This window comes from Argentina silus (assembly GCF_951799395.1).
Source record: "Argentina silus genome assembly, chromosome: 17".
In the NCBI taxonomy this organism is placed as follows: domain Eukaryota; kingdom Metazoa; phylum Chordata; class Actinopteri; order Argentiniformes; family Argentinidae; genus Argentina; species Argentina silus.
The window spans coordinates 16,199,404-16,217,851 of NC_139671.1; the positions used below are offsets into that span (position 1 = coordinate 16,199,404).

The 18,448-nt window shown below is 43.6% G+C and overlaps 2 protein-coding genes across 2 annotated transcripts; both read left to right on the top strand.

Annotated features, from left to right (window-relative positions):
- Positions 1 to 477: 477 nt before the first annotated feature.
- On the top strand, positions 478 to 1,793 carry tcf21 (transcription factor 21; the record flags this gene model as incomplete). Its single annotated transcript, XM_083688336.1, has 2 exons — positions 478 to 915; positions 1,704 to 1,793. The coding sequence occupies 2 exons, from the start codon at positions 478 to 480 to the stop codon at positions 1,791 to 1,793; spliced, it is 528 nt and encodes a 175-aa protein (XP_083544462.1).
- A 4,451-nt stretch (positions 1,794 to 6,244) lies between these two features.
- On the top strand, positions 6,245 to 15,529 carry epm2a (EPM2A glucan phosphatase, laforin). The gene is made up of 4 exons (XM_083689411.1): positions 6,245 to 6,688; positions 7,394 to 7,568; positions 12,764 to 13,008; positions 14,099 to 15,529. The coding sequence occupies exons 1-4, from the start codon at positions 6,424 to 6,426 to the stop codon at positions 14,380 to 14,382; spliced, it is 969 nt and encodes a 322-aa protein (XP_083545537.1). The 5' UTR covers positions 6,245 to 6,423; the 3' UTR covers positions 14,383 to 15,529.
- The last annotated feature ends 2,919 nt before the right edge of the window (positions 15,530 to 18,448 follow it).

Here is an 18,448-nt window from a genome sequence, read left to right on the forward strand (position 1 = left end):
TAATTGTTAATGTTATTTAATTTTGATAATGAAAAAACAAGTTTAGTTAGATATTCCCTTTGTTGATTTTTTAACTGTGGTTCTGCGTAATGTTATTATCATATTGTCCTGTGCTTATTATGCTTGCCCTCCGGCTGTCTTTGCCCATTATGTGCTTAGAATAACTGTAAGATTTTATAGATTGTACATCCAGTTTTGTATGCCTCCAAGTTTGACTATCATACATTTGGTCCAGAAATGTGGGAGCTGTGTAAAGTTTCATCTACACTACTTGTGGTCCCCTCCCATGGCTCGCGGTCACGCCCCCGGTCACAGAGATAAATGGTCAGTTCCTTGAAGACGCGTGCTTACAGTTCCTCCGCATCCTTGGCTATTTCATGAGTAGGATACACTCGGAGCACACTCGTTCACCTCCTTTGCTCGTCCGTTCGTCCCGTATTCCACATGTTCTGAGACCGCGCCGACCGACAGCCGAACATGTCCACTGGGTCTCTCAGCGACGTCGACGACGAACTCCTGGATGGCATCTTGAAGTTCGGTTCCTCCAGCAAAGATTCTGGGACGTCGAACGAGAGCACGGAGGAAAGTTCGAACTGTGAGGGCGGTTCTGCGACGGAGCGAAGAGGGGCTCCTGGAAAGAAAAGGAAAAAATCATCCAGGAAAACAGGACCAAATGGCGCTCCGCAAGAGGGCAAGCAGGTGCAGAGGAACGCGGCCAATGCTCGGGAAAGGGCAAGGATGCGCGTGCTGTCCAAAGCCTTCTCTCGGTTGAAGACAACGTTACCGTGGGTTCCCGCGGACACCAAGCTATCCAAACTGGACACACTACGATTGGCGTCGAGCTATATCGCTCATCTTCGGCAGATCCTGGCTAACGACAAATATGAGAACGGATATGTGCACCCCGTTAACCTGGTAGGCATAAGAGTAAAAACATTTTATAAGATATGAAACCTTACATTTTACTGAGTTAGGTTTACTGTGCAAAGAAGATATTCTGACCTGCCTTGTTACATGCAAATCTGAGTTGTTATCAATAGGTGACTGGAAATATGTTTACTCTGAAACGTCACTTCCAATATAGGCCTACTATTATAATTAGAAGTTTGGCGATAATGGTGCTTTTGATGCAATACTGTGTCAACCCATCACATAAGCTTATAACTGTTTAGGCCTAGAGCGTAGGCCTACTCAATAATTCCACACGCCTTATAGGCCTGTAGGCATCTATCTATCTATTTATCTATCGATCTATCGGTATCTACCTGTTTATCTATCTATCGTACAAACAGAATGGATGGATAAACCAATCTCTAGTTGTGCAAAATAATGGCCTGTCAAATGGAGTGGTTTGGAGTCCTGCATGTCAGCCTACTTTGATTTTGATGTTATATGTTTCTTATTCGCACAACAGAGGTACAACGACATAGGCCTGCAACGGAAAAGTGGCTATGCCCATCACTTAGTTTAAATTACAATAACAGTGTGTTATAACTAAGATATTTCGAAATTGTACCTAATAGGGAAAGGCCTTATAACCTAATGTTTTTGTTTTTACACATTTGGAGACATGTTTAATTTCAGGGCTTGCATTATTATGCTTTTAGGAAGTTGTTATTGTCATGACATTGTTATAACATGCCTACTACTGTAGTAATGCACATTCACATGCATGTTTTGTGTATTCGCCTGTCCCCTTTTAGACGTGGCCTTTCATGGTCGCCGGTAAACCGGAGAACGAGTTGAAGGAGATGATGAACACCACACGGCTATGTGGAACAACCGCCTCCTGATGTACGGACGTAATGTTACCTGAACTTATGAGATGGACAGAAATGCATGCCATCTCTACAGACATTTGAGTGGGAATAACCGAGGGAGCGCATGCACTCTCTCGTGCGTTCCTGTACAGAGAAGCGGACTATTTTATTTAAAGTGTTGTTCACATGTTGTCTTTGCTGGTCCAAAGACAGCCTGCGTTTGTGTTTGTTTTATATTGGTTTTTATACTCTTCAACTGCCCTGTAAGACTTTGTCTCAAGTACTTTTTTTACATGACAGTTGTCAGTCACCGCATTGGAAGCGCAAGTGAAAAATGTTATATGTATAATTTCTGAAAAGACAGATTGTAAATAAAATGTATTCATATATTATCGCATAATATTCTCGCCTGATATGCACTGTTTTGGAGGGATGAAGCTTTTTATGCACCCTTTTGTTTTTCCTACAGGCCACTATCTATTCTGACCCCCTAATCCCTCCTATTTCGCCCTTCCCCTTCGGAGCAAAACTTGAGCTGCGACAAAGAGCATCGTTGAGAAAAGATAAGCGTGCAGGTCTATTTGTTTTCTTAATCACTTAAAGTAAACAATGGATACTATCTCGATATGCTTGTCATTAGACAAACAAACATTCCCTATCAATGCAACTAATGACGACTTGGAAACGAAATTGTATTTTTATAGTCTTGAGTTTCTGAGTAAAGAGGGGCAACTGGTCTCTTTTGACATTAACAATTTGTTTTAACATGTCGTAATAGCAAAGGTATGTTGGTTTAGAAGTTCATTGTTTAAGGTCAGTCATTTTGAAAATTTGGCGCTTAATCCCGCTCAGACGCGTTGTTTAATTCACGCGGGTTATGACCGCAGTGTTTACACACGGCCGACAGATATTTATGCATGCGCTCACTCTGGCGCGGGAGTCAGGCTATACCCGGGACAGCCTGTGTCACCGTGCAGCACGCACACACACGCACACACACACACACACACACACACACGCACACACACACACACACACACACACACACACACACACACACACACACACACACACACACACACACACACACACGTTTAAAACAGCAACGTTGCGCTTCATCAAAGAATTCCTCGGCCGGGGGAAGAACGGCTCGTGGTGCAATAACAAGTCCCTCGCATCCATCTATTAGGCACAGTGTTATTGTAAAGATACGTTAGCGGGATGACCCGCAATAACACTCCACAGGGAAATCAGTTTCAACCATGAATAAGAACGAGATTCCACTATTCCTCTAAGACCTATATACCAATGTAACATTTAAAATGAACACAATGATTGTGGATTAATCATTATGAGATTAATGGTGATGAATTCGTTTAATGTCTGTGAAAAATAGCATATAGTCAAGTCTGTCCGCATATTTTCAGGCTATATCTATTTCAAATATTAGTTATCATTATATCTTTGTTAATCCAACGACATATCCTATTCACTTCTTTACGCACGGTTCATTCGTTTTCAAACATTACAAGCATGTCACCCATTTTTGGTATCATATTAACAATCGAAAGACGAAATTAAACAATAGAAAAACAATTTTATGTTGACCTATATGGACCATTGGCCGCCCTCTTTTAGGCTTTCTGTTATTTTGTACACTAAATTCAGTAATTATTCGATATCTTTTTATTGGTTTAGTAGGCCTAGAATATAGCGTCATATAGCAAACACCAAGATGGAATTTGCATCAATTCATAATTGACACATCATCATCATCATGACCTTTTAGTTTCACTGTTATTCAGGAATCTTCTCTCTCACAATATAAAGGTGTATTGGCAGGACGTAAATATTAGGCCTATAACACTAGAGTTATAAACTGACGCATGAAAGTATCATAATCTCATAAGACACTATACATGGAAGATGAAAAAAAAAAACGAGAGTGTTGCAACATTAAGTGAGTCCCACAGACTTCCTGTACGAAGGACCCTCACCCAATACATCAGTGGCGATGTGGCAAGCCCTCGCCGTCACCCCAACGGGACCACCGGGGAGAAAATAAACTTGGCCGCCTCTCTCTATGGCCAGCTGCGCGGAGGGGCTGACCGGGCTTGAGAGAGAGAGAAGGAGCGGGGGAGGAAGAGAAAAGGAGGAGAACTGAAGGAGGGTTGGTCATTAGTGAGATAGCGGGGGCCGGGATTCCCATGCGCTGTACTGGTTGCTGGCTAATTGTTTTGTTGGACGGCTGCCCAACTTCTTAGGAAGAAAGAAAGCGAAAAAGCATGTTTTGAAATGTTCCCTTGCGCTGCTTCAGGTCTTTCGTTTAGCCCAGTTTGCTACATTACTTTTACACCCTACACTTTAACAGTCACAGCCTTCCTACATAGTCTTTAATGATAAATGCTAGTATCAAAATTAAGCTAATTTATCTCAGAAATACATTTATGTTTCTCCCAGCTGCTTGGTGAAGTAGCCTACTTCTAAAACTTTCGTTTCCAGAAATATTTACAAAAGGTGAAACAAGCCCAAAAATAAACTTTTCCTTGAGTATAAGATCAGCTGACAGCCAAAATCATGGTAGTCTTTTTGGAGGTCACATCAACATCCCTCCTCTCCTCCTCATTACCACCAGGAGCTTATATGCTCTTGTGGGGGAAACGAAGGGGACACGGCTGACCAGCAAACCGAAGTTGATTTTCCGAATTGGTTAAAATTTGGTTAGGGTAAGTGTTAAGGTTAGGGTTAGGGTTAGGGTTAGGGTTAAGGGTTAGGTTAAGGTCAGTTTTAGGTTTTGACCTAGTTAAACTGTCAATGGGATGCTTTAGTATCACCCCGGCTCTTCTATCTAAGAATGCCACCTGCTGGTTTGTCTTCAAACTGCGCCAGAGACCTTCTCGTCAAACATTGAAAATGAACAATACTGTATGTAGAATATTCTAATTTGTAAGGGTTATTCAGTTAAATAGAGGCATATTTATGATTGTGATTGGATACAGAAGTACCCAAAGGATTACATATGTAAGTTTAGTACTGGGTTGGACCCCCTTTTGTAGCCCATCTGCTTCTAGGTTCGACGTGTTGTGCGTTCAGAGATGGTCTTCTGCATACCTTGGTTGTAACGAGTGGTTATTTGAGTTACTGTTGCCTTTCTATCATCTCGAACCAGTCTGGCCATTCTCCTCTGACCTCTGGCATCAACAAGGCATTTTCGCCCAGAGAACTGCCGCTCACTGCATATTTTCTCTTTTTCGGACCATTCTCTGTAAACCCTAGAGATGGTTGTGCGTGAAAATTCCAGTAGATCAGCGGTTTCTGAAATACTCAGACCAGCCCGTCTGGCACCAACAACATGCCACGTTCAAAGTCACTTAAATCACCTTTCTTCCCCATTCTGATGCTCGGTTTGAACTTCAGCAGGTCGACTTGACCATGCCTAAATGCATTGAGTTGCTGCCATGTGATTGGCTGATTAGATATTTGCGTTACCGAGCAGTTGAACAGGTGTACCTAATAGAGTGTATATCTTCTGTGTATTAGATGGAAAATTGGAAAGAAATACCAAGGTCTCTGATTAAACCTAATACCACCAAGGTCTCTAATTAAGTACACAGCAGGGGGGACATTTGATCTGTCGTTATATAAGGCCATGGAATAATCTAACCTGTTACTTTGTTGAAGGTCTCTCCTTTTTCATTTTAAAGGTTGTTTTTACAGACTTGTGTATTTGCCTTTGACAGCCTTGGTTCATATAGGTATTTATTAATGTGTCTTTTCGGGTTATATTTAGGGGTAAGATTGATTAGGTGTAGTATAGCTTAAATACACACTCAGATCCCCTACCCCAAATGTGGGTATGTGGAATTTATTGGGGGGGGGGGGGGTATCTGTCACTCAAATTCACGAATCATTGTGCTAGTGTTGTGTTGTGCTGTGTGTTTCTGTGTTTCTTTAAGTTGAGCTGTGTTGCAATGCATTGTGCCCTGTTGTGTTGAATATAAGTATGTCTGGAGTTTCTCCATGTCAGACTCATAACGACCCTTATTTATTTATTTACCACATTGTGTTATGGTGAAGTGACCAAAAACGTAAGCCTACCAATACTTCAGCTGCAGCCACATGTGCTATTGTTGTTAAACCAGAAGGGGGAGCCAGAGGACCTCGTATCAGCCATTATGAGGATCAATGTCCATGCAGAAGGGAGGGAGGGTGAGAGATGAAAGGTGCAGGAGCAAAGGGGTGGGGAAGGGGGAGGGACATATTCCTTTATACATCAATTTTGATTACGTACAGAGATTCATTTCTAAAAAGAAATAACTTTAAGTAAAGTAAAACGTTTTTTGGTACAGTGCCCCCCCCCCCCCCCCTAATCTCGATTAACGGCTGCGCAGGGTTAGGAAAATTGTCCTTGTCCAGCTACTGTACTTAGTCGCACAGCAGCAGACATAACCTGGACAGCAGCAGCTAAAATAGGAACCGTCTGCGTTTATTTATAGGGGAAACGGACACACTTTTCCAACTACGGCGATGTTGTTTAGAAGGATGTTTCAATGTGTAGGCAACTGTACACAATACATGGTCAGGTCTTGTACTTAGTATATTATCGTGAAGCGAGTTTCAATGAGAGCTTGACTGCGTTAATAATAGGCCTATTGGACTTTGAATGACTTTGTTCGACAATATGTTGTACAGATTCGGCGTTATACTCACTCCTGAGTGTTCGGACATAGAGGTGTTTGTGTTGGGTTCCCGTCAGGAAATGGGTCACTGGGACCCAAACGAGGCGGTTCTGATGAAACCTACGCAGGTGGTCCTTTCCATGCGTGAGCCCTGCCTATGGATCGGCGAGGTGCAACTCGCGGAGCCGTGCAAAGAGAGCCTGTGGTTCAAATTCATCAAAAGAGTGGGGGGCAATTTCATCTGGGAAGGTATTATGACAGTAAATGGTTTAGGAGGTCACAATTAGGCTTGTGTTAACACCCCTGGTCATGATTAGGTACACTAGGTGAATTACTTTGTATGTTTAGCCAAGGCTAATCTCTGTGTCTATTTAACTAACTATTTATATTTCTGTTGCAATAAAACTACAGAAATTGGTTGTCCACAGTTGTTTCTCCTCCCGGTGTAATAAAGCCATTCAACCACATGATGGTGGCAAAGACACGTTTTTGAATTGGCACTGGGCGGCCTCTGCGCGGGCTCCAGTCCTGACAAAAATGCTGGCCGTGTGGTGATTAATGACACGGAAATACACGCGCTTTTTCCATTACCGCCTTAATAAATACCAGGACGGAAGGAACGCCTCTCTGTGTCACATCGAATAGTCAAAAATCATCCATCTTCCCCCGTGTGCATGTGCAATCTCACTCATCTGCTATGTCCTCTTGATAAGTCTGGAACAAAAACATATGTTTTTTTAATGTAGCTTACTTAATGTCATTTCAGTGGTCCTGAACATATAACTCACATGAAGCTGACTTATGCTATGTGACTGTGCTCAGATCGACAGGAATAGGAGTAGTGTAGACTTCCTGAGTAAGTAATCATATGTCTCTGTGTGGTTCAGCAGGCTGAGTTAAACATGTATTCCCTCCACCACCATGAATAAAGTGGTTTATTTGGTTTGTTACCAGGCAATGGACCACATCACGACCGCTGCTGCGTGTATGATGAGAATAACATGGTGGACGGGGTGTACTGCCACCCCATTGGCCACTGGATCGAGGAGACGGGCCACACAGACGAGATGAAGCACACGACTGACTTTTACTTCGGCGTGGCTGGCCAGCAGGCCATGCATTTTTCCAGGTAACACCAGACTGTCTTTTACATTACCATAGGTAGGCTGCGCACAAGGGTTCCAGAATCAGTTTTGAAGTGGGGAGGCCAGGGTATATGTTTGATATTATTAGATACATTATTTCCAGATGTTCTACGGAGGGTTAGATTAAAAATGAGGGGTCCAAGGACCCTGTTAATCCCCCATCCCGAATGCATCCATATTTCCCGCACCCTCAAGGTCAACTCTGATGATGAAACATGATTGTCGTCAAAGCCTCACGTCAAGAACCTTGCCTGAGACCTCCAAAGACAATTGACAATCCATCTTCTGGAGTGACGAGATGGTGGGAGGAAAAGAAGGGGAGAGGGGGTGAAAAAAGAAAGTAAAAGAAAGGAGGAAAGTAGGCCTAACTCACAGAGAAAGTGACAGAGGGAAGGTGGCGTGCACCCAACACACTATAGCCCCGCTTGAAAAATAGAAAAGGTAAAAAAAAGTTGCTCAACCTTTTATTGCATTTATTGGACGTATTGAGAGACAAACAAGCAAACAGGGAGGGACTACGTTTTGGCAGAACACAGCAGTTACATGCCAAAACACAGCTGTTACATGCCAAAACACAGCTGTTACATGCCAAAACACAGCAGTTACATGCCACAACACAGCAGTTACATGCCAAAACACAGCTGTTACATGCCAAAACACAGCTGTTACATGCCAAAACGTCAGGTTTTTTGTCCCTCAATAAATGTTCTTTTCGATCCGGACAAGTACAGCAGCCACACAACCCTGCATCCCTCTACTGGCTTGTCTGGGAAGCTAAGCAGGCTATTCCTTTGTCCATCTTGGATGTCCGTTTTGGATGGGGGACCAATACAGGCTGCTGGAGGATCAGTCAGTGACACTCCTCCCTCTGGTCTAGGGACCCTGATGCCCCAGGGCAGTGAATGGGGCTTTGCCTTGCAGAGGTTTCGGTCCTTCAGATGAGACGGTAAACCGAGGTCCCGACTGCCAAGTCGTTAAAGATCCCATGGCACTTAGCACAAGAATAGGTGTATTAACACCGGTGTCCTGGCTAAATTCCCAATCTGGCCCTTTTCTGTCATGGCCACCTAATCATCCCCTGCCTTCAATTGGCTCATTCATCCCCTTTCCCTCCCCTGCATCTATCCATCAGGTTGTTTTCTTCACTATTCATCCACGTTACCTTGCCTGGTGAAATAAGGGTGAAATAAATCAAGAAAGTGAGTGCGACTATATTTCTTTTCCTGCGATAGTCACACTGTGAACTGTCCAAGAGGATGAGAACATTTTTCAAAAGTTATAGAGATTTGGCATTCCAAATCTTTATTCTTGGCCCTGCAAATGTTATTGATAGAACAACCTCCAATCCTCCTTCCTCATTCTGCTTCTGGAGGTTAAAGGGTTCAGGATTCCAAGTTGAATTCAGAACCACACTGACTCAGTGTTTGGCTAGGACCAGTATGTTTTGGAACAGGAATCAATTCAAGGGTCAAAGTTCAAACTCTGAAACCTACAGCATAAGAGTTGTTCTCAGTGGGAAAGTCAGCCTCAGGGTTAAGGTCATTGCTATTCAGTACCAAATAATATTGATTTACCCCCCTCCATGAGTAGTGAACCAATCTCAGTCGATGTTATAAAGTAAGTTGATGTTTTTCTGTGAGACTCATCTTTGGCTGGTGGCATTGTTTGACATGTAGGCTACACAATTACGAAAAGTAGCTCCTTATGTCATAAAAGTGTATTTTTCTGTTTTTTTCTGGGTTTTTTTTTTTTTTTTTTTAATAAGACAACTGTTACTGTAACACATAACTGTTTCTGCCTGTGGACAATGAAATGAACATTTGAGGCTGTCTCCAGCTGTCCAGAGAGTTACAGTAGCTACTTTCATATTTAAAATAATCAACTTCTCCCTCTCTCTGAGGCGTTAGCCAATAGCAATACCTCCCTGCAAACACCAGAGCCATATTTTAGCCCAGTGAGTTGAAAGAGAATACAAATGCAGCATCCTTATCGCCTGTAATGAAACAAGACACTAATAGAGTGGTAGAGTAATAGAGTTAATTGCACTTTTTTTTTGTTTACAATTGTTGCCCTTACCTATCATATTACTGGGAGTCTTATTTAAACTGGTTACTTGTTATGGCAAAGCATGGCTATTGATAGTTAGATATTCTTGCCTGTCACCTCCACTCAGGTATTAGTGTCTGTCATGCAGGGAGGAGCAAATCATTATCAAAATGTGTCACTAGCTTTATGTTACTACTATTGTAGAAAGAGCCTGCTTTGACATGTCTATAACTTGACTGTCCCTCCTAAACACCTCTTCGCCCCCCGCTACCCCTCTGTACAGTTCCTCTACTGTTAATAAGATATTTTAAAAAAATAAATTAAAAAAAGTAATCCTTCCTTCCTCTAGCATTGTGACTGCCAATGGCACCTGATTCTAGCATAGATTTTTGCTTATGATGACTGTTGGATAGATGATTCACTTACTTTAGACAAATGTACTTGTCGCTGGATAAAAGCGTCTTCTAAAATGTCAAAAATGTAAAATGTAAAAAAAAAAATCTATAATGAATGTCATTTTGTGGAATAACGGTGCGTCCCTCCCCCCCCCCCCCCCCCCCCCACACACCCCCGCCAAAACCTCAGCACAGCTCAGTGAAACGTCCCTAAATCTTAACCAGAGGCGAGTATACGGTAGCTTATCACCCACTGTCATGTTGTGAGTGTTGCCTCAAACCAAAGTAATACTTTGAGCAGAGAGAGTCATGATTACCCTCTCGTGTCTACAACCTTTTGTTTTCTAGCTTTGCTCTCTTGCACATTTTTAATTACTATGTGAATGGGGGGGGGGGTTTCTGTGACGCACTCTGCAATTAATTCAGTGGGACACGCATTTCAGGGCCCTTCAGAAGCTGAACTATGAGTGGTTGTGTCGCGTCAACCCCTCGACCTTCCCTCTCGCGGATTGGAGAGAAGAGATGGGGAGAAAGGGAGGGGTCAGAATGGAGTTGCGTCCTCCGGGCACCTCATAGATAGCTAATTTTGTTAGCGCACGCCAAATCCATTAGAGGAAGGAGAGATTAAAAGTGCTAAAGACCCTAAATTGATTTCTGCGAGGGAGGGGGGGGGGGGGGGTAGACTTCAGGGAGGTCAAGGCGGTAATAACTACTCATATGACAGCCAGACTCTCATCATCATCACCCTCTTTTTTTTTTTTTACTTCGTTTTTTTCCTCCCCTCTCTTCAAAAATGGTGTGAGAGCTGGAGAGCAATTTGGCTCTGTCTCATAGCGGTTCAATGGAAGGTTTGGCTAAATGAAGTCATTTACCGGGAGAAGATTGAGTGGTTGTGTTAAAAGCAGTCGTCCAATGCTTATGTTTGAAATAGGGTCGAGCAGTTAATTAGAATATTGTATCTATAGACTTTGGCTTCACGAGTGAGAGGTGAATAAAGACAACAGGAGAGATTGGGATGAAACGGATGATGAGGACTAGTTGTGCAGCAGCGCACACACACACACGCACACACACGCACACACACACACACGCACACACACGCACACACAAACACACACTTTACACACTGAACACAGCCGATTTTTCGGCTGGTCTCCCTGAGGCAACATTGCACACGCACACGCACACACACACACACATACACACACACAAACACACACTTTATACACTTAACACAGCAGATTTTTCAGCTGGTCTCCCTGAGGCAACAGTGCGCACACACACACACACACACACACACACACACACACCTTGCATGACAATGAGAGGGGTTGCCAGGGCAAGCCGGTTTTAATTTGTGGCCAAAGACCTTACAAGCTTTTGTCAAGGACCTCTGTGCAGCAGGAGGCACAATGTCCTTGTATATCTCTCCTATTAATAGGTTTTTAAATTAGAGTTCCAGGGTAGCACCAGTGTAGCCACTACTATCATACACACACAAGTCTTTGATACACGTCTCATGATTGAAAAAGAAGTTAATCACTTTGCAGGTGCCTTTGTCCTCCATGCATTTGTTAGAGGAGACCAGAAGGACTTTATCAGTGTCTCAGGTAATTAAACTGAAACCAGTTTATGTAAACAAGTGGGTTATTTTGGTTTAGATTGTTTGTTTATGTATTATGAATGGGGACTGGCACCATTGTATTCTATGCCAGTACTTTGAATGGCTGGCCAAGTTTACTCAGTGGAGGATGATCTCACGAGAAGATATCGTCAGAGCCAAACGGGGCGGTTTAGCTTCTAAGTACACCATGTTTTGAAGCTAATATCCAGTATCAAGGACAGGAAAACTAGATTCAAAAATGTTTTTTCTTAAGGCTATTCATTCACTATGCCTTTCATGTTGCATATCGTAAGCCTACCCAATTTTTTATGAGTGTTGTCAAACCAAAAACATTTGAATACACTGGATTTTACTAGAGCTGAACCGAGATTTTCTTCGAAAACAACAAGCCGGTAATTCTAATGCAGAGGCACAGGTTCATGAATAATCCCCATTGAGCTTTGAGCAGCAGATTTCTGGCTTGTCTTTTTAGAGAGGCACTGCCCTAGTTTTTCATTAATACACAGAGGTCTCGGAGTACCAGCCAGCCGCTGGCCCAACCAGAGGGGTCCCTGTGGTGTCACCCGAGGACATCGCAGTGTGTGACGTCTTCCCTTCTTTTACGTGTCACTTCCTCCCACTGTAGAGTTTACACATGCTAATGAGCGCCTAATGGAGTCTGGCCTCAGAGTGACGGGTCAGAAAATAAGGGCAGGAGGAGGAGGTCAAGGGAGACATCGCCGCTGGGGAAATTACAGAGGGAGAGAGAGAGATGGGGGAGGGGGGGGGGTTCTCTCTTTCCTGTGAAGAGAGAAATTAGATGAGAGAAAACAGCTTTGGCTTTGCCCGTGGTCTGCCTGGGAGACTGTTTCTAAAAATACCTCTGCTCTTCACAGTGCCTTTACTCTCCCCCTTGCTCCCTGTCTCATTGCCTGCCCTATGGCTACCCCTCCTCTCACCCCATAATACCCAATAAGCCCATATCTTCACCCCTCACTTTGTACCCCCATCCTCCCTCCTCCACCCTCCATGCTCCCCCTATTATATCCCTATACTACCAACCGCCATGCCCCTGTCTAATTACCCCATAGACCCCCCTCCCTCACCCACTGTGCACCCTCTACACCCTCCCCAGGGTCCTGCCCAGGGTGTGGCTTGGCAGCTGCCCTCGCCAGGTGGAGCATGTGACCCTCAAGTTGAAGCACGAGCTTGGAGTTACCGCGGTGATGAACTTCCAGACGGAGTTGGACTTGGTCAACAACTCGCAGGGCTGCCGTCGCGACCCCGGGGAGACCATGACCCCAGAGACTATGATGCACCTGTATAAGGACTGCAGCATGGCGTACGTGTGGATCCCTACGGCAGATATGAGCACGGAAGGTGAGGAGGAAGAGAGGGGGGTGCAGGGAGAGACAGGTAATCTGGGGTACGGCCAGGAGAGCACGATGTCACTGAGAAAACATTTAGAGGAGAGACCTCAAAAAGTTAACTCAATTTGCGCAATACAAAGTGTATACAAAAGGTACAAAAGGTTTTGAGCTACTTCAAGTTTTACAGCCAGAACTTTCCGACCAGAACGAGGAACTTCTCTAGGTCAACAGAACAGAGACAAATTATTTTTGACTTGCTCTATATGGCGATTTAGAGATAAAAGCCCTTGAAATAAACACTGACTTGAAAATTGGAACAAAGTGACTCCCTCTTGACTCGCATCACCTGTGTCTGTACGAGAGTGGCCAATTACAGAGTGGAGAGTGGGGCCTTAAACCCCTGGCTTGGAGGTCAATGGCGCTGCTGGTTTTCAGTGTGACTCAGCCCTAAACTATTTGAAGGTTTCCGAACTGGGCGCCCATGTCTGACAGCAGTTAATCAGGGACACCAAACCCCAACAAAAAAATCCTGTCAGACTGTAAATCTTCATGGCCAGGTTAATGAGACTTTTTCAACAAGCATTCGAGAGAAAAGATGAAGTTATAGTAACACAGTGTTCTGGAAGGCAATTGGGTACGCTGGCTTTTGTCCCAGCCATGGGCTAAAACACCCGTTTCAACAGATCAGCTGATAATGAAGACTGGTTGATCTGGTTTGTGCTGGGTTGGAACAAAAGCTTGCATGCACTGCAGCCTCCCACGACCAGGAGTGAATAAGCCTGCATTAAAGATAAGACGGGGGAAGTGTTGCATGATGTACCGGTTCTACAAAAGTATCATGATACCCTGTTTTGAAAACGGTGCTATACTAATAACTTTATATTTTGTATCATATTTAATGAATGTAAACTCACATTGTTTCAGATATCAGCTATCAAATCTCATTATGGATTTTCATTATGTTTTTTTTTGTTTGCCGTGGTATCGTTTAAGAATCAAAATTGTGATACTTATGCTGGTATCGGTATCGAAGTCAAAATGTTGGTGACTACACTAGACAGGAAGCCCTCATGTGTATCTCTGTATGTCGCCCCCTGCAGGAAGGACAAGGATGCTGCCCCAGGCGGTCTTCCTGCTGCACGGTCTCCTTGAGAACGGTCACACGGTCTATGTTCACTGCAACGCGGGTGTGGGGCGGTCGACCGCAGCCGTGTGTGGCCTCCTCATGTACGTCCTGGGCTGGAGGCTGAGGAAGGTGCAGTACTTTGTCACGGCCAGGAGGGCGGCGGTGTACATCGACGAAAAGGCGCTCATTGACGCTCAGGGGGACTTCGTGCAGAAGTTTGGACACCTGCGCTCCACTGTCTGCTACCCAGAAACATGAGTAAGAGTGGTGTGGAATGTAGCTGCTAAACTGTGGATGGTTGTGTAGACTATGCAATGGAGACAATGTCTGAGATAATGTGTTTTAGTTGACTAGTTGATTTTTGTATAAAATCATCAGTACCCTTGGCATGATTTATGTGGTAAATGCCAGAAGGTGAAGTAAATAAGGGGAAAATAAACTTCAGTACACTTTGATCCGATGCAAATTACCTGTTTAATTGGGTGGCTATCATAAACTGGTCGATGTTCAGGTTTCCAGAGGGAATTCTTTCAGCCACCCCGCCAGCATAGTTTCAGAGACCTATTAGTCCCATTGTGATTTGTTTGTTTTTAACTTGGGGATATTTTCAGTTATTAAGTGAACGCATTGTTCTAAATGGCAGAATAGGAGGGAACCCAGGACACTGTCTGAAGATTTCTGCATTTGTCTTCTGGGGTTTCAGAAGGATCTTTTTTCCCAACCCTTGTTTTTATTCATCAATGAACAGTGCTGACATTTTGAAAAGGCACCTTGAAGCTGTTGTTGTGGCGACTACTAATGAAAACTCATGACTGAGAGAGACAAAGCCATTGCTGAACACCGCTGAACTGAGACCAGACAGCAGTAAATATAAACTAGGTCATAGACACAGTTGTGCACAAGGTGAGAAATCCAACACTTGACAGTGAGGGAGGGAGGACAACAGGGAGAGAAGTATAAACTGTTCCTTTCTGCTCTCGGCCTGTCTTCTTCTCCACATTATAGTCCTCAGAAAGGGATTACTCCTGAGTCACCACCGCTTATGTGCCATTTTGGAATAAATTGTGCATTTTTATAGTCCAAGACTGCAAAGGAAAAATGATACAGTTGCCTTTGTTATGTAGAGGTCTTAATGCTGCGAATAGGAAAATGTCAGTTCCTGCGAAATAAAGGGAAACAAACAAACAAAAAGCCGAAAAGCCTCGATCCTCTCCCTCTCTTCACATGGAGGATATTCAGCCTCCAAGAATGAAACTTCTCTTAACTTTTTTTTTTAGGGGCTCTGATGACATTTAATCTTTGTTTACTTATTTCAACAATGCAATATATTCAGGTCTGTCTTATGAATAACAAAAAAACAATCTCCTCTGGAGAACTTCTAATGCATGCGTAATAAAACACAGAAATACCGTTGGCTGTAAATACTGTCTCAACTTTTATTTTGTATTTATTACTTTTATCATCTGCACCCAACTTCAAAGGAATTGGGAGTCAACAGGAGAGGAAGGAAGCAGCCAAACCCTCTCACATGTGATACTTGGGCCTGCTTGTTGCTTAGCCATAATTCTCTTTAGGGCTTTTCACACTTAGCCTAGGGCTAAGATAGCTTTTAGCTTGGGGCTAAGCAACTGTTCACACTTGCACATTCTAAAGTGGGCTAGTACCAACTTTATCCCAGGACTAGCTTTAGCCCAGGGCTATCTCTATCTGAAGATGCATCATTCACCCAAGTTTTGTAAAAACTGGTGTCTTAGGATATCGCGGGTTACATACGAACGGACTGAGAAGGATCCACAGTTCCCTCCCTGACTTCATCGTGGCTGACAATGAATGATAAAGCCCCGTCGTCCAATTTAATCTAGAAATCGCTTTATATAAAGTATGACGTCTTTGGCTGTTTATCGCCTCCTTGTTCTTGCTTCTTGCCTGTCCTCCTCCCAGGGAGGCATCAGCATGTATTTATTCCCCTCGCTTCCACCTTTTACAAACACATTCATTTCCCCGATATAAGCCATAACACAGACCCGTTATTTTACAATTCGCCTCTGCAGTTTACCTTCCACTTTATCAAGTAATGGGGCCCGATGCGACCACGAACCCTTTCTGTTTGCTCTCCAGTAAAAACGAAATGAAATAAAAATAAAAATTTAAGAGGAGAGAATACCCTTGGGTGGAATTTACAGTTTTACGGGTCGATCAAACCTTCCGATGTTTATGAGGACTTGCTGATGATGCGTAGACTACGACGTGGATAAAGTGGAGGGGCGGAATTATAATTAGGCTACCAACATCTCTGTCAACATCAAATGGACATTAAAGAGTATAGGCCTGCCTAAGCATTTAAATCACCATAAGAATTTATGATCATATTGAGTTATTCATAGGTTTTGTAGATTCTTCTCCAAAAATGTGCAAAACTGGAGCCAAACATTGTCATTAACAGTTGATCTCAGAATATCCTGTGGGTCTATGTCATGTCAGACAGGCAATTTAAAATAGTATGCATTTGCTAATAAATCTGTTAAACTTATTTAAATTAGGGCCTGGGCCTTCTAGTTCCATAAGTGTTGACATTTGGCCAATTATGTCTCAGTGGAATACTATAACCAACGGGTGAAAAGACTCATTACTGGTAAAGTATTCATCTCTTTGTAGCGGTAGGCAGACTATAGCGAACGATTCAGTTACTTAGCTGGAGGCGAACCACGTTGTCTGCGGGAGAGCAGCGTGTCAAACATCTCCCCTTTAACTGATACTTCAATTACACAAAGAAAAAGTCATTTAATGTACCCGTTATGGACTGCAGATTGCATTTAATGAGCGTTTGTGAGGGTTACAGAGGGTTTTCAGTTCCATGGAGAGCACTCTTTGTAGAGCCAATTCAGGACCATGGACAGAGCCAGCTGGTGTCTGTGTGTCTACAGAGGTATACCTCTACCTGTCTTCTCTCCCCTCCCTAAGGTCTATAACTGAGCTTAACTTAGCTCAGTTGTAGTCTGAATGGTGAAGCTATATAGGATTACAACTTTGATCTCCAGTTTTGACTTATTCAAAGCTAAAGGTCTTCTTTTGCAAATCAATGTTCCCCCCTTGGCAATATGAGGAGGTGCAACTCATCTCACACAGCAACACAAGTTACTGCTAAGCTAGGGAAAGAGGCACAGGCCTATTTTGTTGATGAGTATTTTCGGCTAGGGAGTATTTTTAGCATGAACTCCTCGGCTATTCCCAAATTTCTCATTCATCTTCCACCAGGCTCTATTAGACCGCATGCCTGTCTGCACCGGACGACCATTCATCACAGAGACATGGAGCCTTCTCACCAGCACGGGCGCTTCCCCACCGTGTGTCAGCCGCTCGGAAAGGCACACTTAAGATTCATCACTTTAACCCCTGGACTCCAAAATCAATTTAAATGCAGGCATAATACTTTGGTGAGCTCACAAAGGCCATCTAAATGGCGCACTAAGATCATTTACATTTGGAGAGCGTTATCTGCCCAGCCCGGACATGTCGCCCAGGGTGCCACCAGGGATGGACGTTGGTTGATTTGATGGCTGTGGATAAAACACGATACCGTAGGGCACGCTGAGTGACATGCAGGCTAATCTTGATGGAGGTGAGGAGCCTGTGGTTTCATCAGATGAGTTGCAATACACAATATCTGCATTCTCAGACACTATGAGCACTGATATTATGAGGAATACACAGGATGTCAGCAGACTTGAATAAAAGGCCTAGACATCTCCGGAGATAGTCGGGTGTTGTGAATGACAGGAATTATTATTGGTGAATTATTGAATTATTAATAAATTCATTGTCAGATATGGTGACATTGCTTGCTTGCGGAAAACAGTCGAATCCATGTTTATTTCGGTTTGATAAGACATCTGCCATGACACGTCGTGCTTGTGCAGCCTACTGTACAACCAATTATTGTCAGTGAGCGTGACAGCGTGGTGGAAGCTGCAGGATGCAAATTCCTCTACAGGCATATATCTCTACAGGCATATATCTCTACAGGCATATATCTCTACAGGCATATATCTTGCACGATGCGACAGGTTGAGCTTGCAACAATTGATTCATGGCCTATGAAAAAAATCACCAGATAAATATCCTTTTTTCCTTCCCTTATATATTCTCCCACAATGCTTTGTGAGACGTAAGCAGTGAGAGAGGATGCAAGAAATAGAGGAAATCCTGTTTGGGACCCCAACCAGTGCCTCAGCGACGTCCCTGCCCCGCGAGACCCACAGCAAATTACCGGTTTCCGTCTGTTGACATTTCACATTGGGCCTGTAATATGCAAAACGTGTTGATT